Source organism: Anabrus simplex, chromosome 2 (assembly GCF_040414725.1).
Source record: "Anabrus simplex isolate iqAnaSimp1 chromosome 2, ASM4041472v1, whole genome shotgun sequence".
NCBI lineage: Eukaryota > Metazoa > Arthropoda > Insecta > Orthoptera > Tettigoniidae > Anabrus > Anabrus simplex.
The window spans coordinates 317,183,975-317,210,933 of NC_090266.1; the positions used below are offsets into that span (position 1 = coordinate 317,183,975).

General features: G+C 38.2%; 1 protein-coding gene across 4 annotated transcripts in view; it reads left to right on the top strand.

Annotated features, from left to right (window-relative positions):
- Positions 1–26,959, top strand: part of ATPCL (ATP-citrate synthase) — a 498,463-nt gene that overhangs the window by 401,445 nt on the left and 70,059 nt on the right. For all 4 annotated transcript variants that reach the window (XM_067140650.2, XM_067140651.2, XM_067140652.2 and 1 more), the window contains exon 15: positions 15,917–16,155. In XM_067140650.2, the coding sequence (XP_066996751.2) occupies positions 15,917–16,155 (239 nt within the window). The remainder of the gene's footprint in view (positions 1–15,916; positions 16,156–26,959) is intronic.

Consider the following 26,959-nt stretch of genomic DNA (forward strand, 5'->3'; position numbering starts at 1 on the left):
CCTGGTATACTAATCCATGAGATACCTTGATAGTTGTTGCAATCCTTCCTGTTCCCTTGCTTATATATAGGTGAAATTAATGCTTTTGTCCAGTCTGAAAGTACCTTACCAACACTCCATGCTAATCTTACTACTCTATGAAGCCATTTCATCCCTGCCTATATACTTCACCATTTCAGGTTTTATTTAATCTATTCCTGCTACTTTATGACAATCGAGTTTATTTACCATCCTTTTCACTTCCTCAAGCATAATTTCACCACCATCATTTTCTTTCTTCCCATGAGCTTGGTTGTTCACGACACCACCAGGAAGATTTCCATTTACATTGAGAAGATTTTCAAAATATTCCCTCCACCTGTCCAGTGATTCCGTGGGATCTATTATGAGTTCACCTGAATTACCCAAAACACTGTTCATTTCCTTTTCTCCTCTGTTCATAAGATTCTTTATTACTGTGCAGAAAGTTTTCCCTGCTGCATGACCTAGCCTTTCCAGGTTATTACCAAAATCTTCCCACGACTTCTTTTTGGATTCAACAAATATTGGTTTCGCTCTGTTTCTTTCATCTGCCTACAATTCCATACCTGCATCGGCCCTTGTTTGGAGCCATTTCTGATAAGCCTTCCTTTTATGTTTACAAGCTGCTCTCACTTCATCATTCCACCAAGATGTTTGCTTTTTCCCGTCTTTACGCAGAGTTGTTCCTAGGCATCGCCTTGCTGTTGCTACTACAGCATCCCTTTATGTCACCCATTCTCTTTGTATATCCTGAACCTGCTTACTGTTCACTGTTCGAAATTTCTCACTAATCATATCCATGTACTTCTGTATAATTTCCTCATCCTGGAGATTTTCTACCCTTATTCGTTTGCAGGCAGATTTCACTTTCTCTACCCTAGGCCTAAAGATACTTTGTTCACTAGAGATCAGATAGGGGTCTGTATCATTGAAAAATGTTGCGTGGTCAGCACAACGAATCCTTTCAGCCGTTATTCTTGGCTCTCTTTTTCTTCCATAAGCCCCGTTAATATTGATAGCTCCCCATCGAATTCCATTTCATTCGCCAAGTTGTTTCCAAGGAGTCCCTCACCTGTCAAATTTGTGTGGGACTCCATTACTCCCATAGGTCGGAATCTTGCTTATAATATTCTTAGCTCAGTACATTCATGAAGCAGGATGCTACCCTACTTACACATAGTCCAATTGAGGATCTCTCTTCTAACGGTTTAGGGACTACCAGTAGATTGTATAGCCCTAGTCGCCTGAGCACAAGGAGGGCCATGACTCAGAATATGTCCGAGATACCCACTCCCATCCCATAGCAAGTGGTATTCTGACTCCTAGGACCACTTCCTAGGCCACTCAGCTGTTGCCCATGGTTCACGAACTAGGACATGACTACAGTAACCCACACAATGAACCATTGGTGTGGAGAAAAGCAAAACAATAATAATGACAACAAGAAAGAGAGAAGGAAAAGTTCAATGATAATTTGAGTCAATGATATTGATTTTGTGGAGAATTTTAAGTACAGTATTATAGCGAGAATTCATAATGGCGAGATATTTACTCGCTGTTGTGGATTGTCCTTACATCCGATTTTTTTGTAAAAATCAACTAAAACTCCATACATATTAAAATCGCTATTAAACAGCAATCAGTTTGTCCGAAACTTTTGTTTTCGTGGATGATTTCCACAGTACGGCTTACTCGTTTGTTATTTTCGAAATTCTATACTACGTGGAAGTGTACGTTTTATTTCATTCTGAAAAGGTTTCTGTGGTAAACGTTTCAGTTTTCTTCTTTAAACAGCGTCACCTAACCTAAACATATATGTACATGAAAATTTGTTTCAAGAACTCATAGAGAAATAATAACCTGCTTGCTACAAATTTACATGAGAATATATATATCTTGAAACCATGTCTTTCGTGTCATAAGGAACCAGAGTCCTAAAGAGTCCTAGAGTCAGGAACTCTAGCCACATTTTTTATCTCTGACCAGAGACTGCACATGGAGGACCAGGTGTTTGTTCTCATTCTCTCGCTAGAGAAATTACGTCACCCACACGTGGAAAAGGAGCATGGGTACAGTAGACTATTTGTTCTAATAAAAAGTACATTTTAAAAAATTGGCAACAAACTGCTGTAATAAATGTTGGGAAATTTGATGTGCAACAATTTGGTCATTAATGATACAGATTTTAGACCGCTAAATAGCTCCGGAAGGAATTTTGTCAAAATACGCACTTGTTCGACCAAATATAGTGCCTATCTTATGAGATAATTTAACAATTCAATTTGTTGGGAGAATTTCTTAAATGCTCATCAATAACATTGCTACTAAATGAACACTTATGTGTTACAGTGACACCTGCCTTCAATACATTTTTATGGGGTAGGAAAGGTGTCTGTAAAATTCTTGGCGGCAAATGAAAATGGTATGAGAGTGGGAGTAAAAAGTATAAAAGAGTGATGCGCCATCTTGAAATCAGGCATTGTGTCAATTGAATTTGAGGCGAGTCCACGTATTTCAGAGTAACTTTATAAACCATCATTTGAAATACTAATTCCAAAGGGAAGGTGGCTGTAATATCATCTCCAAGTGGAGATAGGTTTTGAATTATCACGTCATTTTTTCAGGGACAGGTAACAGGCGGTAATTCTAATGCTGCGATCCTGCAATTCCTGCAGTTGAACTTATAAGTAAAAATTGTTATTGCATGAGCTGGTCGAAGTTCAACAAACGTGTTCGGTCCGTGCAAGGATGGAAGCGTGTGAAGGGTATTTTTTTTTGTATATGTCATTATTTTCAGGCGAATGGAAATAAAATTAAATAAAAGAAAAAATATATGTTTGTAAAGCCAATATCTGTCGAGATGGTTAAATCAAAATATTGAGATGCTGGTGAATCTGTAAAGATGGGAGAAGACGTGTGGCTAACAGTTATGTGAATTACCACTTTCTTAAAATGCTTTTATTTATTTCATGACATTATATTTTCGTGTGTGTGTCTGTGACGCATTTTGGTCACCCGTTTATGTTGTGAAACTTTCAGAGAAATATGACAAAAAGGTCATTTGTTTTATTTTCTTGGATAATTACCCTTTCTCCCACAACCTTCAGCTCCGCCTTAAATTCCCCCTCCTCTCCCTTCCAAACCCCACCACCCCAACCCCATCCCCTCCCAAGCTACCTCCACTCTACCCAACCCACATGCGCCTGCCCTCCTTCCGCCACCAGTCGCACACTATCAGCTAAGCTACACACACCGCAGCGCGAGGTGAGTGTCCATTCACTTTGTGGTAATCTTTTCCTCTTTCCGCGTACTTTACATTTTACTGGCTTTTCTCAATTTTAATAGGTCCAATTTGTTGTTCCGCTATGAACTGAGAATTCCACCAATTAATATCACCACGCGCAGTGTCTGCTTTCATCTCAACAAGGATTCAAAAACATCACATTCTGCACAACTCCAACAATCAACCATGGAGCCCTATCAACACGGCTTGGTTACTTAATACACCAAGTGCCAAATTCTTCGCTTAAGCTGATACAGTGTATAGTCGACTCTTCTTCTAGAGAGTATCAACTACATATTTTGTTACTCAGACATTGTACTAGCTGATATACCCGTGCTTTGCTACGGAATTCTAAATTGCATACGGAATTCTAGTGTACACGTTGTGAGCAAGATTGTATTAAATTGCATAGCTCTTAACGTTACCCTAGAAACGCGACGGGGAAGTCACCAAACATCTTTTCTCATATGAAGACTGAGTTAGGGAATTTTCACTGTAATGGTAGACCCGTTTGCATACCATCAGTCACAATCAGGTTGGGGAGTTTTCATTATAATGGCAGACACTCTCTCTCCACCTGCCTTTTTACATCCTCAGAAAGACTATCTTAGTGGTTTTCCCAACTGAAATGAACATACCTTACAATGAGGTCAGTAGGAATGGCGCGATTAAAAGCAATGCTTTCATACGAAATACTCGACCAAATGAAACACCACACATTTTCTCACTTTTAACGAACAGGACTACACTGCTGATCTAACAGTCCAAAGTTCCAGAGCTTGAATGACCAAGCCGCAGACAGCCGTGATTCGTGAACACTCTTCGTCTTTCTTCAGCGGGGAGAGGTTCGAATAGTGGAGACTCCCAGGGCCAAAACTATGCTCTTTTACTAATCTGTTTCCTAGGAGTACCGGATGAATCGGAAAATATCGATTCACTACACTGGCGGAGGCAGAAAAATCTATGTGACTTGGAGGCAAATTTTTCCTCCAAACCAGAGGAGAAACCTCCTCTTCACTGATAATTAGGAATAAAATGAATGTAGAATTTAATAAAAGTGAAGAGGAAGAAGCTTTTCTTAGGAAACGGCTCTCTTCAGGGTTGTTTTTTGAGTTATTCAGTGAATTGTTGTGCTATAATTTGGAATAGGCCTAAGCTGTTTCTCTAGACCAGGCCATACTACTACTACGACTACTACTACTACTACTACGTCAGCCTCTGCCGTAAGTATGCACACTGCTCATTCAAAACAGCGCGTCAGAGTAGGGATCGAATAACTGGAATACTATTAAGAACCAGTGTGTTATGTACCAGCTGTATCAGAAGATGTATGAACCAGAGGAATGGCATGATAAAGAAGAAAGCTTTCTAACTCCCCGGCTATTTCCCACCAATATTCAGTCAGGCTATTATACTCGGTACACAGCAGTAATCCCATCTATCGGAGTTGAGAGGCAGCATAAGAGACAAAGAACATCACAATAAACAATGGTCAATGTAAAGTTATTGTTGATCAAGGTTATGCGATATCGATATCTTATTCCCTGACTCTATATACCGATTTTCATTAAATTCTGTTAACCTATTTTCTCGTGGTTCGGTGTCAATATGGACTTAGCAACAAAAATACAAATTTATGAATATCTTTGTTAACATAGCCAGTATGGTAAAAATGTATAAGACATAAATGATCGGAAATTTAATTCTATATAACTCTGGTTATGAAGTATTTATCAATACGACCACTAATAATATAAATGTTTGAAAATTAAATTTTAGGCCTTCCCCTAAACTACCATTTCATTCAGCGTGAATACAGTTATTTATAGCCTAGATTGTAGTGGCTCATTTTCCGACTTTGTATACGAGTTTTCAATGAGATAGGAGCACTAATGACGTAAATATTTAAGAATTAAATTTTAGGCCTTCCCCTAAACTACCATTTCACTCTGCGTGAATAAAATTATTTATAGTGTAGATTGTAGCGACTTATTCCCCTACTTTGCATACCAATTTTTATTAAGATAGGACCACTAATAAGATAAATATTTGAAAATTAAATTTTAGACCTTCCCCTAAACTACCATTTTTATCAGCGTGAATAGAATTATTTATCGCTTAGATTGTAGCGACTTATTCCTCGACTTTGCATACCGATTTTCATTAAATTCTCTTCAGCCGTTTTCTCGTGATGCGTGTAGGCCCTACATACATACAGACAGATAGACAGACAGACAGAAATTACAGAAAAGTAAAAAGTGCATTTCCTTGTTATTGTGGACATGACTGATACAGAAATACCATTCTTTTCAAATTCTGAGCAATGTACAGACAAAACTCTTATTTTATATATATAGATTATATATGTGTCAGTTTACATTGTGTTCATTCTTAGTACCATAGCACTCGGTCCACAACCGTTACGTATTACCAGGACCTACTGAATTCCACGAGTCTATAATCATACAAAAAAATTTTAACCAACAACACAGATCACCTCATTTATACTTTTATTCCAGTCTTTTTAGCTTGTTTAGTGTACTTGTATTATTTATTACTTACCTACATCACACGTAATATTTCATTTTCATTTGCAACATTTTGACCGCCATAGCCCTTGCCTAATTCAACCACACTTCGTATTGTAAATTATATATTCATAAGTTTCTTACTGCTTAGAAACATGTTTTAGGATTTCGCCAAATATTGTGTATGTTTAATATGGCTGATGATGACCCCGAGTAGGGTTGAAACTAGTCCCATGTAATGTAAATAACATTGTAAATACAACTTAGTATTGAATAGGTGGAGAACTCTCCTGTGCATAATTGATATGTTATCTCAGTTCAATACAGACCAACAACATGAAGTTCATAACCCTTGATAATAGGAAAGTCGCGAAACTAGCGTGTGAAGTGTTGTACAGTAGTAGATGTTATGGTTGAGAAACAAATTTAATGTGTAAAGTAAAGTATCATTTCCGTACGTTTATTTTCTACATTTTATGGTTTGTCAAAGTTAAGATATTAATTTATCGTAAAATTCTGTTCGATGTAAAGACAAAATTAATGTGAGCTTAATCCGTGATTATTCATTTAGAGCTGGCGTGAAGGCACACCGTTGTGTTAAGCAATGTAAATTTTATTGAAGGGAAGTTACGAGGCGAGATCGATAAAATTTTGTTACAGGGATTGCTATTCCAAAGTCTGTTGAAATCTGTGTAGAATTAATGAGAGGAAAAATTAACAGTAAAATTTTTGTAAGTCAAGATTGTGAGTTTCGATTTTGGAAATATTTAGCTCTGATATGCGGGAAGAGATGGTTATTTGTCACAGAGTGTTTGTGTAACAGCGTTGTGGATCACCCAAGAGAGATATTCCGTATTAGTGTCGTGTCGAGATTTTTGTGTCGAGCATGCGTTTCAAGTCTTGTGAAATGAGAGGTAATGAAGGATTGTGGATCAGTTTGTTGAAATCCTGTAGTGTTGATGCCGGGACAGTGTAGGAAACCCGAGGAGTTATTTTGGTTAATTTATTGAGATGGGAATAGGATCAGTTCATAATTAGGATTCCACGTGAAACTGTAGACCGTGATGGATGAGGATATTTGAGTGATGTCTTAAATTAAATCTCTTTGCATAATCTATGTGGGTCAAGAATTATATTTTATGTGAATTTCTAGCGAGACTGAGTTTGTTGTTTCATTAAATGCCAGTTAAAACACGACCAGCAGCCATGTGTGTCATCTTGCAATAACAGAGGGGAGATTTGTGTCCCATTACCCAGCCAGCTGTGAGTCGATTGAGCTCGCTACTTGAAAGGAACTAACTGTAATTTGAATTTATAGTGTATTGAAATGTTTGGAACCAGATTTCATTCTTTAGAAGAGACTCGTTTTAATAAAGATTTGAATTTATTTTTGAAGCGACGGAAATGAGACTATATGGTTGAATATAACCATTTTCAGGGATGTCAAAATTTGAGAAGTTGTAGTGATTGTTGTCTGATATTATTCAAGGGTTGTACAAAGTCTTATGTTTTAATGTCACAAAGCGACGTGACCAGGATTTGTTATTTTAAGTTGTGCATTAATTTATGCAGATTGTAGGATTTAATGTTAGGATTATCCAAGCTAGTTTCTTAATAATTGTTAGTTTTAATGTAAGCTTGTTGAGTGACATCATGAAATAAATAAATAGTACTGGAGACTATAAAATGTATCGCATTTTCAGCAGCAATGAAGAAAATACGAGAAATAAACAGCACAAATACTGTAATTGAAATAATTAGGGATTTTTGAAGAAACCATTTGTCTGAGCATATAGAATTTGTTGTTAATTAGGATTATGAGATTATTCTATTCATTAAATTCAATGAAGTCATATTTTGAGAATTAACTTAAAACCAAGTGACTTAAAAATGTATTCTGGAAATCTTAGTTTATTTTGCTGGGAAATCTCAACTTGTTAATGTAACGATTAAGGGGATATGTCCGATGGCAAAGGACTTCACTGCCACAAGTGTTGTGAGCGTATGTTGTTGTTGTTGTTATTATTATCATTTTTGATTTTGATTTGTTGAGCATCAGATGTGCTGGGGATTTATTAAAGTGGAAACCTTGGTCATCAGCTACTGTGACGTAATTGTGTTCAGCCTTCAGCTTAGAAATTTGGATGGTCATGGGCTCATCAACTTCAGTGACTTAGATTAGGGCCATCTGCCATTATAGCATCATTTCCTTGCGGTCATCATCCACAATGACTCTAACATAGATTACAAAGTTTGATATCAGTCCATGACACAGTCGCAGGTCACATCGAATCAATTAAGGGTCCATGCCGTACAACCACTGTGTGGCACATACAGATTGGACTGCCTTAATTATACCAAGAGCTCATGCTACGGGGGCTGGATCATCACAAATCATTATGATGGTACATGCAGTCTCACATGGAGGCTGATCTTAGCTATCTCCAAACTTTCTTTATTTCACTCTTAATTTAAGACAGTGGTTTCTAGTAAGGATGCCCCTCAGGCAGTTGAGTTAAGGTCTCCGAAGCCAGTATCTCTCATCAGCATTATTATTGTTATTATTTGTTTTACGGACAAGACTGAGTTCGTTGTTAAAATGTCATGTGTGTCTTCGACTTCATTTAAATTTTTTAAATAAACACCAATTTTCTTTGATTCGATTCCTCTCATTTAGTAGATAGATTAAGTTACTGAAACCCGCCTCTTACCTAAGCAAGTGACGAAGAACCCTAGACGACCCAAGAGAAAGATCTCATGCCAATTTTCTAAGAGGTAAGGAAGGTAGGTATCCTGCGAAAGGACCTTAAAGTTTTCAATGTGTATATATATATATATATACAGGGTGGTCCACTTAAACCTTTCACCGTAGATATATCTGGAACAACAAGATATATTGAAAAATGACTTTCACCGGCATGAAGGCAGGGAAGGGGCTAATTAAAGTAAATAATATGAGCCAGTCAAAAACGTAGGAAATTAGTATTTTCAACTTCAACTTACGTTTGTTTAAATGGACAACCTGTATTATTTCATGCACAATCGTTATCATGAAAAATCACATAAGTAATAGTGTTTGTTTCATCACAATAGGTCAATTACATCCCGAGATCTTCCAACGTGAAGTTGACGCTTGAGATAAACGAAACGCGCAGCAGTTGCACGTCCCGAGAGTCAAGCGCGAAACTCACGGTCCTCTTACTCGCGATATGATTGCCGTACTATGATGCGACAGGCACTGTACTTAATGCTATTTGCACTGTTATCAAGAGGGATGAAAATAAGTGAAGGGTTTCCTGCCACAGCAAAAGGATATGTAAATAACGGTTTCTCTCTTGCGTGTTTTATTTACCTACACAGTACATTGCAGTTCCTGTACTGTACTACTTCAGAATGTACATAATTCATACAGCGAAGTTACTGTAACGAATTTCTCTTATTTTCATCCCTCTTGATAGCAGTGCAAATAGCATTAAGTATAGTGCCTGTCGCATTGTAGTACGGCAATCATATCGCGAGTAAGAGGACCATGAGATTCGTGCTGGAATCTCGGGATGTGCAACTGCTGTGCGTTTCGTTTATCTCAAGCGTCAACTTCACGTTGCAATATCTCGGGATGTAATTGACCTATTGCAATGAAACAAACGCCATTACTTATGTGATTTTTCATATTAACGATTGCTTACGAAATAATACAGGGTGTCCATTTAAAAAACCGTAAGTTGATGTTGAAAATACTATTTTCCTACATTTTAGACTGGCTCATAATATTTACTTTAATCGGCCCCTTCCCTGCCTTCATGCCCGTGAAAGTAATTTTTCAATATCTCTTGTTGTTCCAGATATATCTGCGGTGAAAGGTTTAAGTGGGCCACTCTGTGTATATATATATATATATATTTGCGATTTTGAGAATAGCCTTTCCAAAATTTAACTAGACACGAGAAAATATAAACTATCCTCTTAAATCAATTATATACTCTGCCGTATCATGATGTATCACATTCTTACTTAATTTCAGAATATAACATTGAAATTAAGCTATAGTTTACTTCAGTCTTTATTTCTGAGTTAACAACTGCTATCGGCCACGTCATTTACGCATTTATTACGAAAACGTGTTATCCTCTTTCACTTCAAATTTTCTTTTAGGGAACAGCAGTCGATGGAAATTACTAATCAACTCCAACATCGCCTTCGAATGTCGACGGGAGAGCTCACAAGTGTACATAGCGAGAAAATGATACGGTTTGATGTACGATCACATTTTATGGCAAATGTTTCCGTTTTCTTATTCAAACAGCGTCACTTAACTTAACTGTACTATATGTATCATGAAAATATATTCCAAGCACCAGAAGATAAATGATAACATGCTCGCTCTAAATTTACATGGGAATAGCCTCTCCGAAATTTAATCAGACGTTAGAAAATATAAACTGACCTCTGAAATAAGTGATGCGCTCTGCCATATCTTGAGATGTATCACATTCTTACTTAATTTCAGTGTAGAGTATTAAAATTAAGTAGTCATTTACTTAGCATTTATTTCTAGTGAGAGACCACCGGTGGATTGTATAGTCCTAGCTGCCTGAGCACAAGGAGGGCTGAGTGGCAGTTGAGGTGCTGGCCTTCTGACCCTAACTTGGCAGGTTCGATTCTCTGGTAGTATTTGAAGGTGCTAAAATACGTCAACCTCATGTCGGTAGATTTACTGGCACGTAAAAGAACTCCTGGAGGACAAAGTACCGGCACTTCGGTGTGTCTCAAAACCATGAAAAATGTAGTTAGTGGGATGTAAAATCAATAACATTATTATTATTATTATTATTATTATTGACAACTGCTATCAACTACGTTATTTACGTGTTTGTTAACAATAATTGGCTTTACGTTGCACCGACACAAATAGGTCTTATGGCAACGATGGGATAGGAAAGGGTTAGGAGTGGAAAGGAAGCGGCCATGACCTTAATTAAGGTACAGCCCCAGCATTTGCCTGGTGTGAAAATGGGAAACCACGAAAACCATCTTCAGGGCTGCTGGCATTGGGGTTTGAGCACACTATCTCCTGAATGCAGGTTCACAGCTGCACGCCCCTAACCACACGGTCAACTCGCTCGGTACGTATTTGTTACGAGAACATGTTCTCCTCTTTCACTTTTAGTTTTCTTTGCGGAACAGCAGTTGATGGGTATTACTAATCGACTCCAACATCACCTTTGAATGTCGGCGTGAGAATTCACAAGTGCATGTAGCGAGAAAATGCAACCAAAGGTCGCATTTTTTGGCAAACACTTCAGTTTTCTAATTCAAACAGCAGCACCTAACCTAACCACGTAGGTACCATGAAAGCAACATATCATGCGTCAGTAGAAAAGTGATAACCTTCTCACCATAAATTTACATGGGAATAACCTTAACAAAATTTATCCAGATGCAAAAAAAAATTAATCCAACCGCTGAATTCAGCGATTCGCTCTGCCATATCTTGAGGTGTATCACATTCTTACTTAATTGCAGTATTTAGCATTAAAATTAAGTGATTGTTTACTTCAGCCTCTATTTTTAACTTGTAAACAACTGCTATTGGACACGTTATTTACGCATTTATTACGAAAACATGTTCTCGTCTTTCGTTTTTTTTTTTTTTTTTAACGGAACAGCAATCGACGGATATTACTAATCAACTCCGACATCGCCTTCGAATGCCGACGAGAGAGCTCGCTAGTGGACATAGGGAGGAAACGATACCGAAGATGATCAATCATATGTAATGTAATGGCTGAATGCATAAATATTGGTAATGGAAGTTAGGCAAAATGCCTTTTTTATCTGACAAATATGTTGAAGAATCAGATAGAGATGAATATGTTTTCTTGCATTTAGGAAGTGTAGAGACAATTTTTATTTTGTCTTTTTTGCCTATTTTGGCTTTCATTGCCTATTTTAAGATTTAAAGCCTTTTTTTGCCTTTCTTGATCGTTATGCAATTTTTTTCAGCGATTTACACATTTAAAAAAGTACATAATGAATTTCCGTACATCGAAGACAGAAAAGGTTGCACAAATTAAATTACATATTGCCGTCACAAATATCTATTTAGAATATTTTTCCCTGTAAATCGTTTATTTGTTTTCAGCATTCGAAAGCTTATTTTCTCAACCCATTCATTTAACCTCTGTAAATAGCAGAACGTTCATTAGTGAAAGGAATGCACAAGCATAATGAATACCAGGAAAGAGACAGGATGAGGGAAGTACATCTCTTCTCCTTCCTCACACCCCTTTTGCTGTGACAATGCGTAATTACCTGGTATTCCCGATTTCGAAATGATAACATAATGCAGAGGAAGGGAGGAAATCACTTCTGACTAACAGGTCAAACATAAAATAAGCTGTTAGTCTACTGTTGAACTTGTTAAAGGCAACTCGGGTGTTCACGGTGACTTATTTATCATGCCAAAATTTTCATCATTGCGTGGTAAATTACAAGGCTATGTTCGCGAATTTGGTTCGGATACACTTTCTACTGATGGAACTATACTCTTTTGCAAAATCTGTGAAAAATCTATTAATCACGAAAAAAATACTTTATAACTCAACATTTCGCAACAACGAAACATAAGTCTAGGTTAAATATTGTTGGCCCTAGGAACAATTTAATATCAACAGCAGTTACAACATCCAGCAGGCAATCTCAGTTTTCCCTGGATCTATGTAAAGCTTTCTTGGACTCTGGAATTCTGTTCTGGAAACTGGTAAATCAATCCCTCAGGACGTTTCTGCAGAAGTACACTAAAGAAGAAGTTCCGTCAAAATCCACATTAAGAAAAACGTATTTGAATATCTCCTTTGAAGAGACCCTGCAGAGGATTCGAAGCAAAGTTGCAGAAAAGAAGATCTGGATCTCCATTGATGAAACTACGGATGCAATGGGACATTACATGGCCAACGTCATCATTGGAACTATGGAAGCGAAGCAAACTGACCTATCATCAGTATTTCTTTTGACGACAGAAGAGATGGGGGAGAGTAAATGGTTCCACAGTGGCACAGTTGTTCACAAATTCATTAATATTAGTGACGTCCTACTTTTTGTCACAGATGCGGCACCTTATATGAAAACAGCAGCTACAGCCTTGAAAGTTCTCTTTCCTAAAATGCTCCACCTCACATGTCTAGCCCATGGAGTGCACAGAATTGCTGAAGAGATAAGAAGTTTGTATCCTCACGTTGATAAGTTAGTTTCGAATACCAAGAAAATCTTCCTAAAATCACCCTCCCGAATCCGGGTTTTCAAGGATGTGGCACCAGAGCTCCCTTTACCTCCACAGCCAGTTCTCACCAGATGTGGAACCTGAATCTCAGCAGTCATATATTACAGCAACAATTTGGACAAGATACGTGAGGTACTTCATGCCGTATCAGTAGACAAAGTTGCTTCAGTTCGCGAGGTAAAAAAGTTGTTGGACCATCTGAGCAATGATCTGGCATTTATAATAGCACATTGTAGTGTGATACTGGAAGCAATATTGAGGTTGGAGAAAAGAGATGATTCGCTGGTATCATCTATGGTGAATTTTGAAGATGCAGTAAATCAACTACTGCAAGCACCAGGAGAAAGAGGAAGCAGTGTTAGTGAAAAGTGTAAACGTGTTCTCAGTGCTAATGTGGACATTGAAAAAATGAAGAACATTTGTGGTGTTCTGAAAGGTGAAAGTTCTGTTTTAACTGGCATGTGTCCTTCCGACATAGCTTGTTTCAAATTTGTGCCAATCACTTCAGTGGAAGTAGAACGTTCCTTTTCCATGATGAAAAACATTCTTTCTGACAAGCGTCTATGACAGTTGATACATTGAAAAAGCACCTTGTTGTTGCTTGTAACCAAGGAAAGTAAGAGTAAGTACACTAATTATGTGATAAATTGATAATAAAGAAATGAATGAGTATTTAAAATACATATTTTCATTAATAATGAGTGAGATTCCTCTTTGCTTTCACTCCTAATAAATGCCTATTTTAATTTCAGTACTGCCTATTTTCAGTATTTCAAGTGCCTTTTTGCCTGCCTATTTTAACCAAAAATAAATGCCTAACTTTCGGGCTCTAGTAATGATGGATGCATCAGTGATAGGGCTCTTGCTGTAACCAAAGGATAACACACAGTTTAACATAGGAAGTTTGAACGGGCAGACAAAAACTGATGTTATAACAGGGCTCTCATTATGTACTGTACTCACTATAGCGTACTTCTACTGTGTTTAGGAAGGAAGTAAACTAGTATTGTATTCAAGACCTACAATTGAAGGGTGTGTACCGGGGAATCATGGATGTTACATAAATTTTGCACACACGTTAATTATGCCAAGAATAACACAATGGCCAAAATATTTCTTGCGGAAATTAACTTATACGACTTACAGAAAGTGGTAAAGTTCACATGTTCACACGCTTGGCTACACAGGACTGCGGCATGTGCTGGGTTCACTCGAGGGACCGCGCCACTTACCTTCTTTCTTGTTCTGTTAGTAATGGCGTAGCACATCGCGAGGATGATGTAGCGGCATTAAGAGAAATAATTTAATTCCTGCATTGATTGTGGTGTCAATAAAGGCAATAGAATAAGATTGTTATGGTGAAAATAAAGGTTAATTAGTATAACAAGGAAAGTTACACACAAAAGCAAGTTACTCCATATAGTTTCTTCAACAGCGATGCTCATGTTAGAAATGTAGAAAGTACATAGCGGTTCTGCACCAACCACGCTTAACAAAACCAGGATTCGGGCAAGTGGAACATTTTAAGTCACCACTGTCAAAGCAATATTGCACAGGATGCTCAAAGGGTCCCAGGATTTTGGACAAGTACTGGCTTCGGTGCCAGGCGTATTGCCATGTGGGACGACAATGAGGAGATGACAGTTGGTGGTATGTCGGAGCTTGAATTTTTGAGATGGTGTTCCTCTGTGCCAAAATGATACCCAAATTCAATAATCGAAGTGTCAGATAATCTTCTGACAAAGCCATTCCATACTCTAAACTTGTATACATCAAATGGTTGACAGTAAGCTGTGGCACCAGGAGGGATCATCATCAGCTGTAAGGTATCTTCATTTAGCGTAGATGTATGTCCGGAAGAGAAATCCTGATTGAGTGCAACTTTACCGGACGGTGTATTTTGCTTGAATACACTATTAAACCATTCATTCACTTGTATAAATTCCATTTTTCCGGATTTAGTGCAACCAACATGAATATTTTCATGCAAAAACATGTTCTTTTTCACCGTCTTATGAAACCCACCTTTCGACTCTCTTGAAGTGATGCATAATGGCCCCACAAGTTCACCACTTGCGGTAACTCGCGTCATTATGGTGTAACTGTGCGTGGAGTACACCACAGATTGCACTATGGTGGTAACCGATTTTTCCGCTTTGAAAGTCAATGTCCTTCCCATACACATCTCCAGGCTGAACCCACTCTGATCACTGTTACACATGTTTTCAGGCCCATAGAACTCTATAACAGATTTAACTTCTTCTACGAATATTTCTGCTGCTGCCATCATTTATACTTCTTTGTTGGTCTGATTTTTCGTCGATACAGATGTTATTTTCCATGACACAATTCCATTGCGCTTCTTAAAGTTACGTACCCATGTGAGGCATGCTTTAAACTCCGCACATTATTATTCATGAACACCTCACCTAGCCCATTGTTGGTTGGTCACATCATGAATTATTTAATTATTTTGATTGGCAAAATCAATTTTTTTTTTTCTGACAGTACGGTACTTGCTATTGCCCTCAATTTGTCATGACGCATCCCACTGTTCTTTACGTGCTTTTCCCACAAATATAAATCTTTTCTTGCTTTTGACACGATGGAACACAGAAGAATAGCAATATAAAGGAGAAACAGAACAAATATGAAAGGAAAAAAAAAGATACAATCATGTACATTTTGTACACTTATTTGTGGCCGTTCCTGGTGTATGTATGAAACTTATTGTGTTCGTAGTATTAACTCTGTTTACTAAACCTTATGGTAACTTAGACTGTTGACTGTTCATTGGATTTGCAGGAATGTTCACATCTGAGGTTCAGTTTGGCCATGCTGGATCATGTGCAAATACCGATCGAGAGACAGCGGTTGCCAAAAATAAAGCTTTGAGTGCAGCAGGAGCCCACGTTCCTCATTCGTTCGATTCTCTTGGTGACGTGATTGGAGAAGTGTACACATCTTTGGTCGAGAGCGGGGTTATCATTCCAGCTCCTGAAGTCCCCCCTCCGACAGTTCCAATGGACTACTCCTGGGCGAGGGTAAGTCTTTTTTATGTGGTGGAGATAGGTGTTTATTAGTATACTGATGGTGTCAAAACAATACCTGGGGCCGATGACCTTAGATGTTAGGCCCCTGTAAACAACAAGCATCATCAAAACAATACCTTGCATCAACATTTTTGGCATTTTGGGTGTTTTACATAGATGTGTGGATTAAGAGATGCTGCTGCATATGTTAGATGCACAAAGCTGAGAGAACACAAATGAGTAGTGAAAATCGTTGAATGTAAAAGTCTTGAGTGAAGTTGGTATAATTTGTTGTAATTGTTATTATTATGTAATGGACACTGACCTTGAAGAAATTACTTTTCTCAGTGTTTAAAGAAAATATTTTACCTGTATGTTGGAGTAAAAAAGCCAACTTTTTAAAACATTGTGTGTTTTTTTAACACATTACTGAAATTACTGAAATCAAATACAATTAATTGAATAGTAAAAGTGTGAGGTAGAATGTATATTTACAATACCTCCTATGTATTCATTCAGAAGTGATGAACTTCTGGACCTTCTCAGTTCCTTTGGGGTCAGCACTTCTAGTGTGGATTTGGTTCAGTTTTATGGCCAGATGCCTTTCCTGACACCAACCCTAAATGGAAGGATGTCTTAATTATTGCGCGTTTCTGTGCTGGTTTGTTGTGCTCATATGAGATAGTGTGTATTAAGATGAATACAGACACCCAGTCCCTGAGCTAGAGAAATTAACCATATACAGTTAAAATCATCAGCCTGGCCGGTAATTGAGCCCAGGTCCCTCTGAACCAAAAGTTACCTACTACACTGACTATTCAGCCAAGAGCTGGGCTCTGAATGGCAATACCTTGTAATATATTACTATGTAAATAAATTGTTATACTGTAAATCTGAATATTACTATTGACTATATATATTAACTAATACATACTAATCCTGAGCACACTATAGGATGGAAAACATTTTATTGTTGTTCATGAAAATATATCACAATATTACAATCTAAATTAATCTGATATCTGAATATTATGAGCTTCCCAGACAAAACAATAGTCACCCCAGGAGAAATCTTTACAAGCATCATTTAATACTGTGTAACTCCACCTCTGGTCTTGATAACTGCCTGGATTTGGTTAGGAAGTGAGTCCACAAGCTTGTGCAGGTAGTCGCATCCAGGTTAAGGTACACGCTGAGGATTTGATCGCGCAATTCCACCAAATTGCGGGGACGCTGATGTCGGCGTTTTAACTGCTGTTCCAATCTGTCCCACAGATTTTCAATGGTTTCATGAAACCAGTCACATATGCATCCAATGAACTTCTGTTATCATCTTGAAAAATCGTGTATCGATAGCATACTTGTCATGCAGATGTTGACTGAAGGGCAACACCTGATCATCCAGAATGTGTATATAAACATGCTGGATCATGTTAGTGGTCACCTCAGTGACTCAGTGACCTCAATCTATTATACGAAAAACACCCCAAAATATCACAGGCCCACCTCTAGCTTGAACCTGACCTTGCACACATCCAGGTTGAAATGCTTCATTTAGCCTTCGGTGCTCTCGACGACGTGCGTCATTGGAATACAAGCAAAAATGTGTTTCGTCAGAGCGCATTACATTCCGCCAGTGTACTGTCCACGTTCAGTGATTTCTAGCCCATTGAAGATGTGCAGCTTTATGTGCCAGTGTGAGCAATGGCCTCTCGTGTGTTGACCGACTCCAAATGTTCATTGCATGCAGTTCCAGTCGCAATGATTTCCCGCTAACAGGTTCGGGTGGACCTTCATTCACTGACTGCAGCAATGCCTATGTGGTTTGGAAGCGAATTTAATTCACAAGCTGTGAAACATGTCTCTGGTCCCTCTCAGTCAGTTTTTTCCCGACCCCAGTTCCCAGGTGGTGGATAGGGGGGTCCTAACCGGCTTGCCGGTAGACTTGAGGGAAATAAAATACCTCTCGCGGATCAAACACACTACCCCCTGCGGGTGAGGGACACACATGTAGAATATACCTGTAGTATTCCCTGTCTGTCGTAAGAAGCGACTAAAAGGGGCGACCAAGGTATGATCAAATTAGAACCATGAGACTACTTGTAATTAGTACCATCACGCAGGGAACACCATGGGTTGCATTTACGTGCATGTGGTACCACTATGTTAGGTACGCAATTGGTTTTTGATTAGTAGCGACAATGTGTGAATCAGGAATGAGGGTCTTACAGTACCTGTGATTCGTACCCCTATATGAGCAACACCATGGGATGAGCGACACCATGGTTCTGCCTTGCCTATGTTTAGTTCCGACTATGTGAGGAATACCACGGGATAGTTCGGGTCCCTGTGGTTCGTCCGCTTATGTGAGGAACAACATAGGTTTGCGTTGCCAGTAAATAGCGCCGCAATGTGTGAAACACCATAGGTCTGTGTTATATGTGCACATTACACTAGCTGGGAATAGTACCATAATGTGTGGAATACAGCAAGTCTACGCTACTTCTGATTAGTACCGCCAAATGGCAAATAGCATGGTTCTACTTTCCTAGCGATAAGTACCATTATGAGGGTCCGATGACCTGGATTTTGGACCAGTTTTGACTACAAGCATAATCGATTCAGCATCGTGCTATAGAAGCAATCCCTTAGTCAATAATACTTTTGTTTTGTGCCAGCTTCTGTGCATGTGAGGCACTGTGAGTCAGTCCCACTGATCGTTTTAAATTCAAATCCATCCATCCATTCATTCTTTGTCCTCACGCTTTGAATTCTGGTCAGTGGAGGATTTTGGACTTTTAATTTGTCATAACATTTCGTCTCATTTCGTACCATTAGGGGCCGATGACCTCGATGTTAGCCCCTTTAAACAACAAGCAGCATCATCATCATCATCAGCAATACAGTCCACAACAGAGCTCCTCCATCTCATTCTAGGCCATCCCCTAGGCCTCTTTGCAGTCTCTGTATCCATAAATTTTCTCTTTGGTATTCTCTATCCTGTTATTCTCATCATGTGTGCAAACCATTTTAGCTTTGCTATATCAATCTCTTCTTGAAATTTACACATTCCCACACTTCTCCTTATTTCCTCATTTTGTATTCTATCTCGTCTTGTCTTTCCCTGTATGCTCCTCAAGAACCTCATTTCAACTGCTTGTATCTTACTTTGGTTCCGCTTAGTCAGCGTCCAGGCTACTGAAGCATAGGTCAGTATAGGTTTATAATAGGACAAGTATAAGACCTTCTTGTACTTCATTGCCACATCTTTGTTCCATACAATGTCTCTCACACACTAGTAAAAACTTGCAGACTGCTGTATTCTTAAATCAATTTCTCCATCCGAATATCCATCTTTTGGCATCATTCTACCCAAATATTTAAAAATTTTCACTACTTCAAGAGGTTCATTTCCTATTTTTATCACTCCCCTGGATTTTCTGTTACCTCTCGTCGTGATCAGTACTATCTTCATTCCAAAATTTATTATCTCCTCATTCCAAAAATCAACTTGTGTCTGTACTTCCTCTTCATTATCTCCCCAAACTACATTGTCATCAGCAAAAAGCATAGATTTTACTTGCTCGGCCATCATTTTCTCCCAGACATGTAGAATTCTATCCATGATGATAATGTCTCAACTCTGAACAATTCAGTTTGACCCACTTTGGTTCTAACACAGCTTTTGCAATTTTGATACAATACTATTACCATGTGCATTGTTTCATTCCCAATCTGTGCCTCTGTCAATGTTCTCCATACCAAATTCCTTGGGACACTGTCATATGCCTTTTCAATATCTAGAAACATTACTACTATGTCCTTTCCATATTCCCATCATTTGATGCAATGTAAATATTGGGTCAAATGTGGACCTGCCTCTTCTGAATCCATACTGATGTTCTGCCGGTTTTCCCTCTACTCTGCCCCTTATTTGTTTATCCAAGATTCTTTCAAAGAACTTAGCTGTATGAGGTATCAGTGTCACTCCTCTGTAATTTTCACATTGCTTCCCGTCTCCTCTCTAGAAAATTGGTATAATGACCCCTTTCGTCCACTCTTTTGGAACAGTCTTTTCTTTCCATATCACTCTGAAGAGTCTACACAACCACTGTAGACCAATTGCTCCTGCTGCTATTATCATTTCTATGGTGACCTCATCAATTCTAGCTGCCTTGCCTCGTTTCATTCTGTTAGTGGCCCACTCAATCTCTGCCATGGACACCTCGTTTTCCTTATCTTCTATCTGCACTAAACCTGGTTCTCTGATTTCCCCTTGTACCGAGGTATTTTGCACGTTGTAAAGCTGTTCAAAGTATTTTCCCCACCTATTATATCCTGCTTTTGTGTCATCACTTCCTCCTGTTAATTTTTAATGAAGTTAGCACCTTCACCTGGGTTTTTCTTCTTTTTTTACCCACTGGAATAAGATCTTTTTGCTTCCGGTTGTATCTTCTTGCAGAGATTCAGTGAATTTTTGCCAGCATTTCTTTTTCCCTTCCTGAACCACCTTGGAGCACTCCTTCATGCTGTGCCTGTATTCTGTTGTTCTGTTTCTCAGCCATTTTTTCCAAGCTTTTTTCTTCCGTTTAATTATATGTTTTACTCTGTCATTCCACCAGGGAGTTTCTTGATCTTTCTTCCTTCCTGATACTCTTCCACAGGTCTTTTCTGCAGACTCCACTATGACTGTTTTAAAGTATGCCCGTTCTTCTTTGACCCTTCCGATGTCTTCCTTAGGTATACTTGTTTTAATATGTGTCTGAAACTCTTCATTTATTTATTTCTTCTGAAATTTCCACACCCTTAGCTTTCTCTGCCTAATCTCAGTCATCTTTCTTATCTTTCCCATCTTTAACTTAGCCGTCACAACTCTGTGATCTCCTTCAAAGAATTCACTTGGGAGGGCTGTTACATCTACCAACATTTTCCTGTTACCTTTGTCGACCAAAGTGTAATCTTTCAGAATTTTTATTTTGTTATCCCAGCTATATCTTGTTATCTTCTGACTGTTTATTTATTTATTTATTTATTTTTGTTTTTTTCGAAACCAAGTGTTACCAATGATCAGCTCATTTCTTCTACAAAATTCTACCAAAATATCTCCAGCCTTGTTTCTCTTCTCATATCCAAAGGGTTCTATAATCTCTTCATCTCCTTTTCTTTTCTGACCTACTTGGGCATTCATGTCTCCTATGATCACAACTTGTTTGTCCTGTACATAGCCTTCCAGATAGTCAAGGTATTCCTGTAGATCTGTATCTGTATTTCCCGTTTGTGCAGCATACCCTTGAATTATGTCTGTAACTCCAGTTTGCAAGTTTCAGTCTGACCTTAATCAACCTGTCATTTATGTTTTCCCCCAATTCTAGGTATTCGTTTAGGTCTTTTTCTAATTATGAGACCTACACCATTTTTGGCTTCTCTTCCTCCACTATAGTATAGGGTATATACTTTCTTTAGTTTCCTCTCACCTTTTCCTATCCATTTGGTCTCACTGATTCCCAGCAATGCTATATCTTTGTCAACCATAAAATCTACAATTTCTTCCACTTTCCCTGTTAGTGTCCCTACATTGATGGTCGCTATCTTGATGTATTTGGTTGCTGGTTGCCCATTTTTCACATTTCCCCCAGCATCACAAGAACTGCATGTTGCTTGTTGGGAACGCCCTAGCATTTTGCACGTCGCTTGTGGGGAATGCTCTAGAGCTTTCCGAGGCTTCAGTACACTTGTTATCATATAGGCTTTTATTACAATGTGTTCGCCACTCCCAAAGGCATTTTAGAGCTACTGCCAGGTGAAACTTGTAGGCCGCTCCTAACATGGAGAACAGACACATTTTGTAGCCGCTCCTCTGGAGTACAGACGCTACAGTTCATGTGGGGTTTCAGTGGCATTTCCTCCACTGAGGGCCCATTTTCCTTCTATAAGGTCTCCTCTGCCCGTAGCCATTGGTCCTTATAGTGAGTCAGGCTATTAACCGCAGCCCAACACGTGGCGTGGAGACACTGGCTGTATGCTTTACTCCATTACCATAGCAGATTTAACTGTCCAGTCATGGACTACAGGCTAGAATAAGACTACTAGTTCCAAATGCAGATTTCATACACTGTGCTGCTCATATTCTTAATGTGGTTGTAGATGATTGTTTACTTTATTCCTGAATCAAGACAGTTTTATGATGTTATTCAATGGATGTAAGTTTTTTTATGGCGAGAGCTTACCACGTTGGCAACACCTAAATGAAAGACTAGCAGAAAACAAATGCATACCTCTTACTTTCAAGAAGGTACGCATAGCATGCGCACCATTAGTTTAGTATCTCATGCCTGCAAAATTTTAACATGTATTATTTACAGAAGAATGGGAAAACGAGTGGAAATGGAGTTGGGAGAAGATCAGTTTGACTTCAGAAGAAATGTAGGAGCACATGAAGCAATCCTGACATAATGTCGGATCTTAGAGGATCGAATTAAGAAAGACAAGCCCACATACATGATGTTCGTAGATCTAGAAAATATATAATAAAATAATATAATATTGATTGGCCCAAGCTATTTGAGATTCTGAAGGTGATTGGGATCAGATACCGAGAACAAAGAATTTTATACAATCTGTATAAAAAGTCAGTCTGCATTGATAAGAATCTAGGGCTTTGAAAAAGAAGCAACAATCCAGAAAGGAGTGAGGCAAAGTTGCAGTTTGTCCCCGGTCCTTTTCAATGTTTATATAGAACAGGCAGTAAGGGAAATCAAAGAGGAATTTGGGAAGGGAATTACAATCCAAGGAGAAGAAATCGAAACCCTAGGATTTGATGATTATATTGTTATTTTATCTGAGACTGCAGAAGATCTGGAGAAATTAGTGAACGGTATGGATGGTGTCGAGTTGGTAACATATTTAAAATTTAATTTAATATGGTAGAGTAGGTGCCAGGTGTCTGGGTTAGAGGGGGGTGGGGGTGTTTTGTTTTGTTGAAAATGTAAAAATGGATGACTTGTATAAGTGCCTGTTTTTCTTCTGAATAAATAGTGAAAATACATCATTTCAACGGGGTGTTTGTGACTTTTAATTGGTGAACCTAACATATCCTGGTGACCATGACAGGATATCATTAATAACAGAAGACTCCCATGAAGAAAGAAGATGGAAAACCTCACGAAAGCAAGGACCGTAAAGCGTTGGTTATTTACATGTGTATACAACAAGGTTATGTCATCGTTAAAAGACGGTGAACCAGACGCAGAAGAAATTCAGGTATAACTAGAAATCCTTCAAGAAAGGTATGATACTATCGCTAATTTAGATGGATTGGTATTTGAACAGATGATAGATGATAATTGTGAGGTTGATCAAATAGCAGATGAGGAAGATTCAACTGATGAATGCAGACATAAATTCTTGACTGTAGGGCTAAATCAACAAGATTTTTGAATACCATTTTGATGGTTTTCCCTCCCCAAAGTGTAGTTTTAACTAATGCAGTGAATTCCACAGAAAAACCAAGACTTAGTAGCTTATATGATAAATTAGAATGACATCTCAGGTTGATGTATTCACAAAGACGCACACAAAATGCTGTCGGTTGCGTACATTAATTTATTTACAACTTAACTTTACATTAAACACACACATCAACAAACCACCATTTTTAACAACTGCCTATCGCAAAGCACAAGGAGACTGCAACCAATGCATGTCAGCTACCAACTCTAAAAAACCAATTCACATATTTCAAACAAGACTCCTGCACACGTCTTATCAAAACGACTCCTTTTAAACATTAACTCAACTCTACCATCAAGACTGCCTCTTATATATATGTTGCCTGGCCAGGCTTGTAGAACGTTGTTACACAACATATCTTCTTGTAAATTCTAGAGTGCCTAACAGTATAGTGATAATGTAAAGGACATTCTACAATGAATTAGTGTCAAAGATATATTATTCTGGATGTTACAGTGTGTTGCACAATGTTACTGTGAATTATACATCATGTATACAGGTAATAATAAATTATATACTATTAATTACAGGTTCTTACATTAATTAAACTCATATAAACATATACTGTATATATATATATGCAGCACGTTTCATGACATAACGTCACAAATGAGGCGGTTCGTTCCAAAACTCGTCTTATCCACCATAAGTGATTTTTCAGAAAAAGCGAAAAACTTATAATTTTTGTAATATAAGTCTCACTTGTTTAAATGTATTATGACGTGTTCAAGTCCAATGTCATAGGGTCGTCTTACTGAAGAATTATAAATATAATTAGTAGAACGTCAATAAATTACATTTGTATTTTGGATAAGACGAGTTTTGGAGCATCCAAAAAATCAAAATGTATTACCTCACACAACTTATTTTAAAACAAGAAAAATGAAAGAATCGAGAATATAATGTTGTAATAAAACTCACCAGTACACTAATACACCTTTTTGTTTCATCTACAGAAATTGAGGTGAAAAGATTCTTATAAAAAGAAAGCAACTCATTCCTTTCCCAATCCATTCCAAAATGCTTTTCAGGCAAACTTGACTTTGGCGGGATTCAAGTTTACTCCTGGCAATAATTCAGGTGGCATTAGCATATCTTGCAGGCATTTTCCCTTTTTCATTATCGATTTTCCTAAACCGATGTCCGAGTTGTAATGAGGTTCTCCCCTAAGGGTGACATTTCCCAGTGAGTCTTTGTTAATAACAAATCGTTTCACTGAAGAAAATTTAAAGTGCCAAGATGCAGGTTTTTTCATCATATTTTCAGCAACCTTTTTCCAATTGTTCACCGAGCAGTCTCTGCAAAACTTGAAGACTTAAGCATGTTTGTTAAAGATGTCTTCATATTCTGCTGGATTACAGATTATAGGGCATTTCCGTATCTCTCTCTCGACTTGAGCAAATACCCTGTCAGAGGGCAGAAATGAGTGGCCTGTCATAGGAAAGACCAATTCAACACTTTCTATATTATATACATATATATATATGCCTTTATTTGTATTGGCGAAGTTAGGACTCGTGGTTCTCTCTTACACTTAACCACACTTCATTAACATTGTACATCTGAGAGCAATATTCATAATCTTATCTTAAAACTACCATTACAAACTAGAAACAAAATATGAAACAAAATAACATAAACTCTATAAATATTCTTAGTCATGTCTTAAAACTATCGTTACAAATTAAAAGTTGATTGACACTAAATACCATAAGCACAGTAAACATACATTCATACACACATTCACTCTACCAGATTCATTCAGCCTGGCGGCACACATCGAGGAGATGCTCACGGCAAGACAACTTGAAGGAATTTAAGGATTTTATGGCTCTAATGTTGTGGGGGAGAGAATTCCATATTCTAGCTCCATTTGCAACAAAGGAACGGCTAAATGCTGCTGACCTGCTGAGAGGGATAGCAAGTGTACTGCCAGAGCGTGTGTTATGCTGGTGGAAAGAGGATAGGAAATTGAGTTGTGAAGATAAGTAGTATGGGATATTCTCTTTTAATACTCGAAAGATTAATACTGCCACGTGGAGGTTTCTATATTGTTCAAATTTTAGAAGGGAAAGTTGTCGATAATAATGTCGGAGCTGTGTGTGTCAAGAAATATGAGCACATTGCAATCGTTGCAGAATTGTGGTTCTGTCCTCCGCAGCCATCCGCACAAAGTCATGTACTCTAGTTATGAAGTTTGACAAATCAGTTTGTGATAACCGATGGTAAACTGCAGATGACATTTCATTAGACCCCTTGTTGAATTCATGCTCCATCCATGTGTATGTAAAAACATTCTCCTTTGTTGACTTGGCATATGAGGTACCCCTCACAATGGTAAAATTATAGGTGTACAATTGACGACTGTAATAGGCAATTTGATCTGGAACTTTTGGATTCACAAGATTCTTTTGGCAGTAAAATGAAAACATTGCCGTGCTGTCCCTTTCTTCTTGGAGCTTTTTGAAAAAAGCTGCAGCCCTTAGTTTGTGTACTCTAAGTTCCAAGATTAAATCATTCTTCAGTGATACGTTCAAACTTTCAAGTTAAATTTTCTCCTTGAGCTCTATGCACTTTGAGCAAGCGTCAGTAACTGGTGTTCCGAATCCTATGTTGTAATAACACGTAAAAATTTCACGGAAGAACCACCGCTTCACACTGAGTTCTTCAGGCGATTTGTTGTTATACATTTTGTAAAGCTTAGCGATGCTTAAATTTCCGGGTAGATACTGTCTGACCGGTGACTTTCCGCGGCAGTAGTGACTTTCACAACACTCCAAACTTTCAATGAAACGTTTCACGGAGGGCCTCTTTTCAGTGTACTCTGGTTTGATCCTAGCTCCTCCCCTCTTTTCTGTTGGAAGTTTCCCTGTTGTGAAGTGATTTCTGGCAATCCTCTGAACCTGACATGCAATACATTTAAGAATGTCTTTTGGCAGACCTGAATGTGAAACTGTTCTGTATTAGCAAGTTTTATATAGTACTGAACACTGTCACCTTTTCTTGAACTTCCCTCCTTGACAGTTCTTTCCCTTTTGGGCTTCTGTTTACTCAGATACTTTAAAATGAATGTATCTTGTTGAATCTTATTGTTACTGTTCCGAGGTATCTGTGGAACAGCAGAGGTGAAAGAAGGTGCGGGGGTGAACAGGTTTCAAAATACGAAATTAAAGTTAAGATAAAATTTAACAAGGTTATATTTTCTTTTCAAGATTAAGAAATAACAAGAATGGCAGGTACAGAGTAGCAAGGCACCAAATGTACAATTACAGTATTCACAGGATTTGGGCTTCGAGCCCCGGACTCA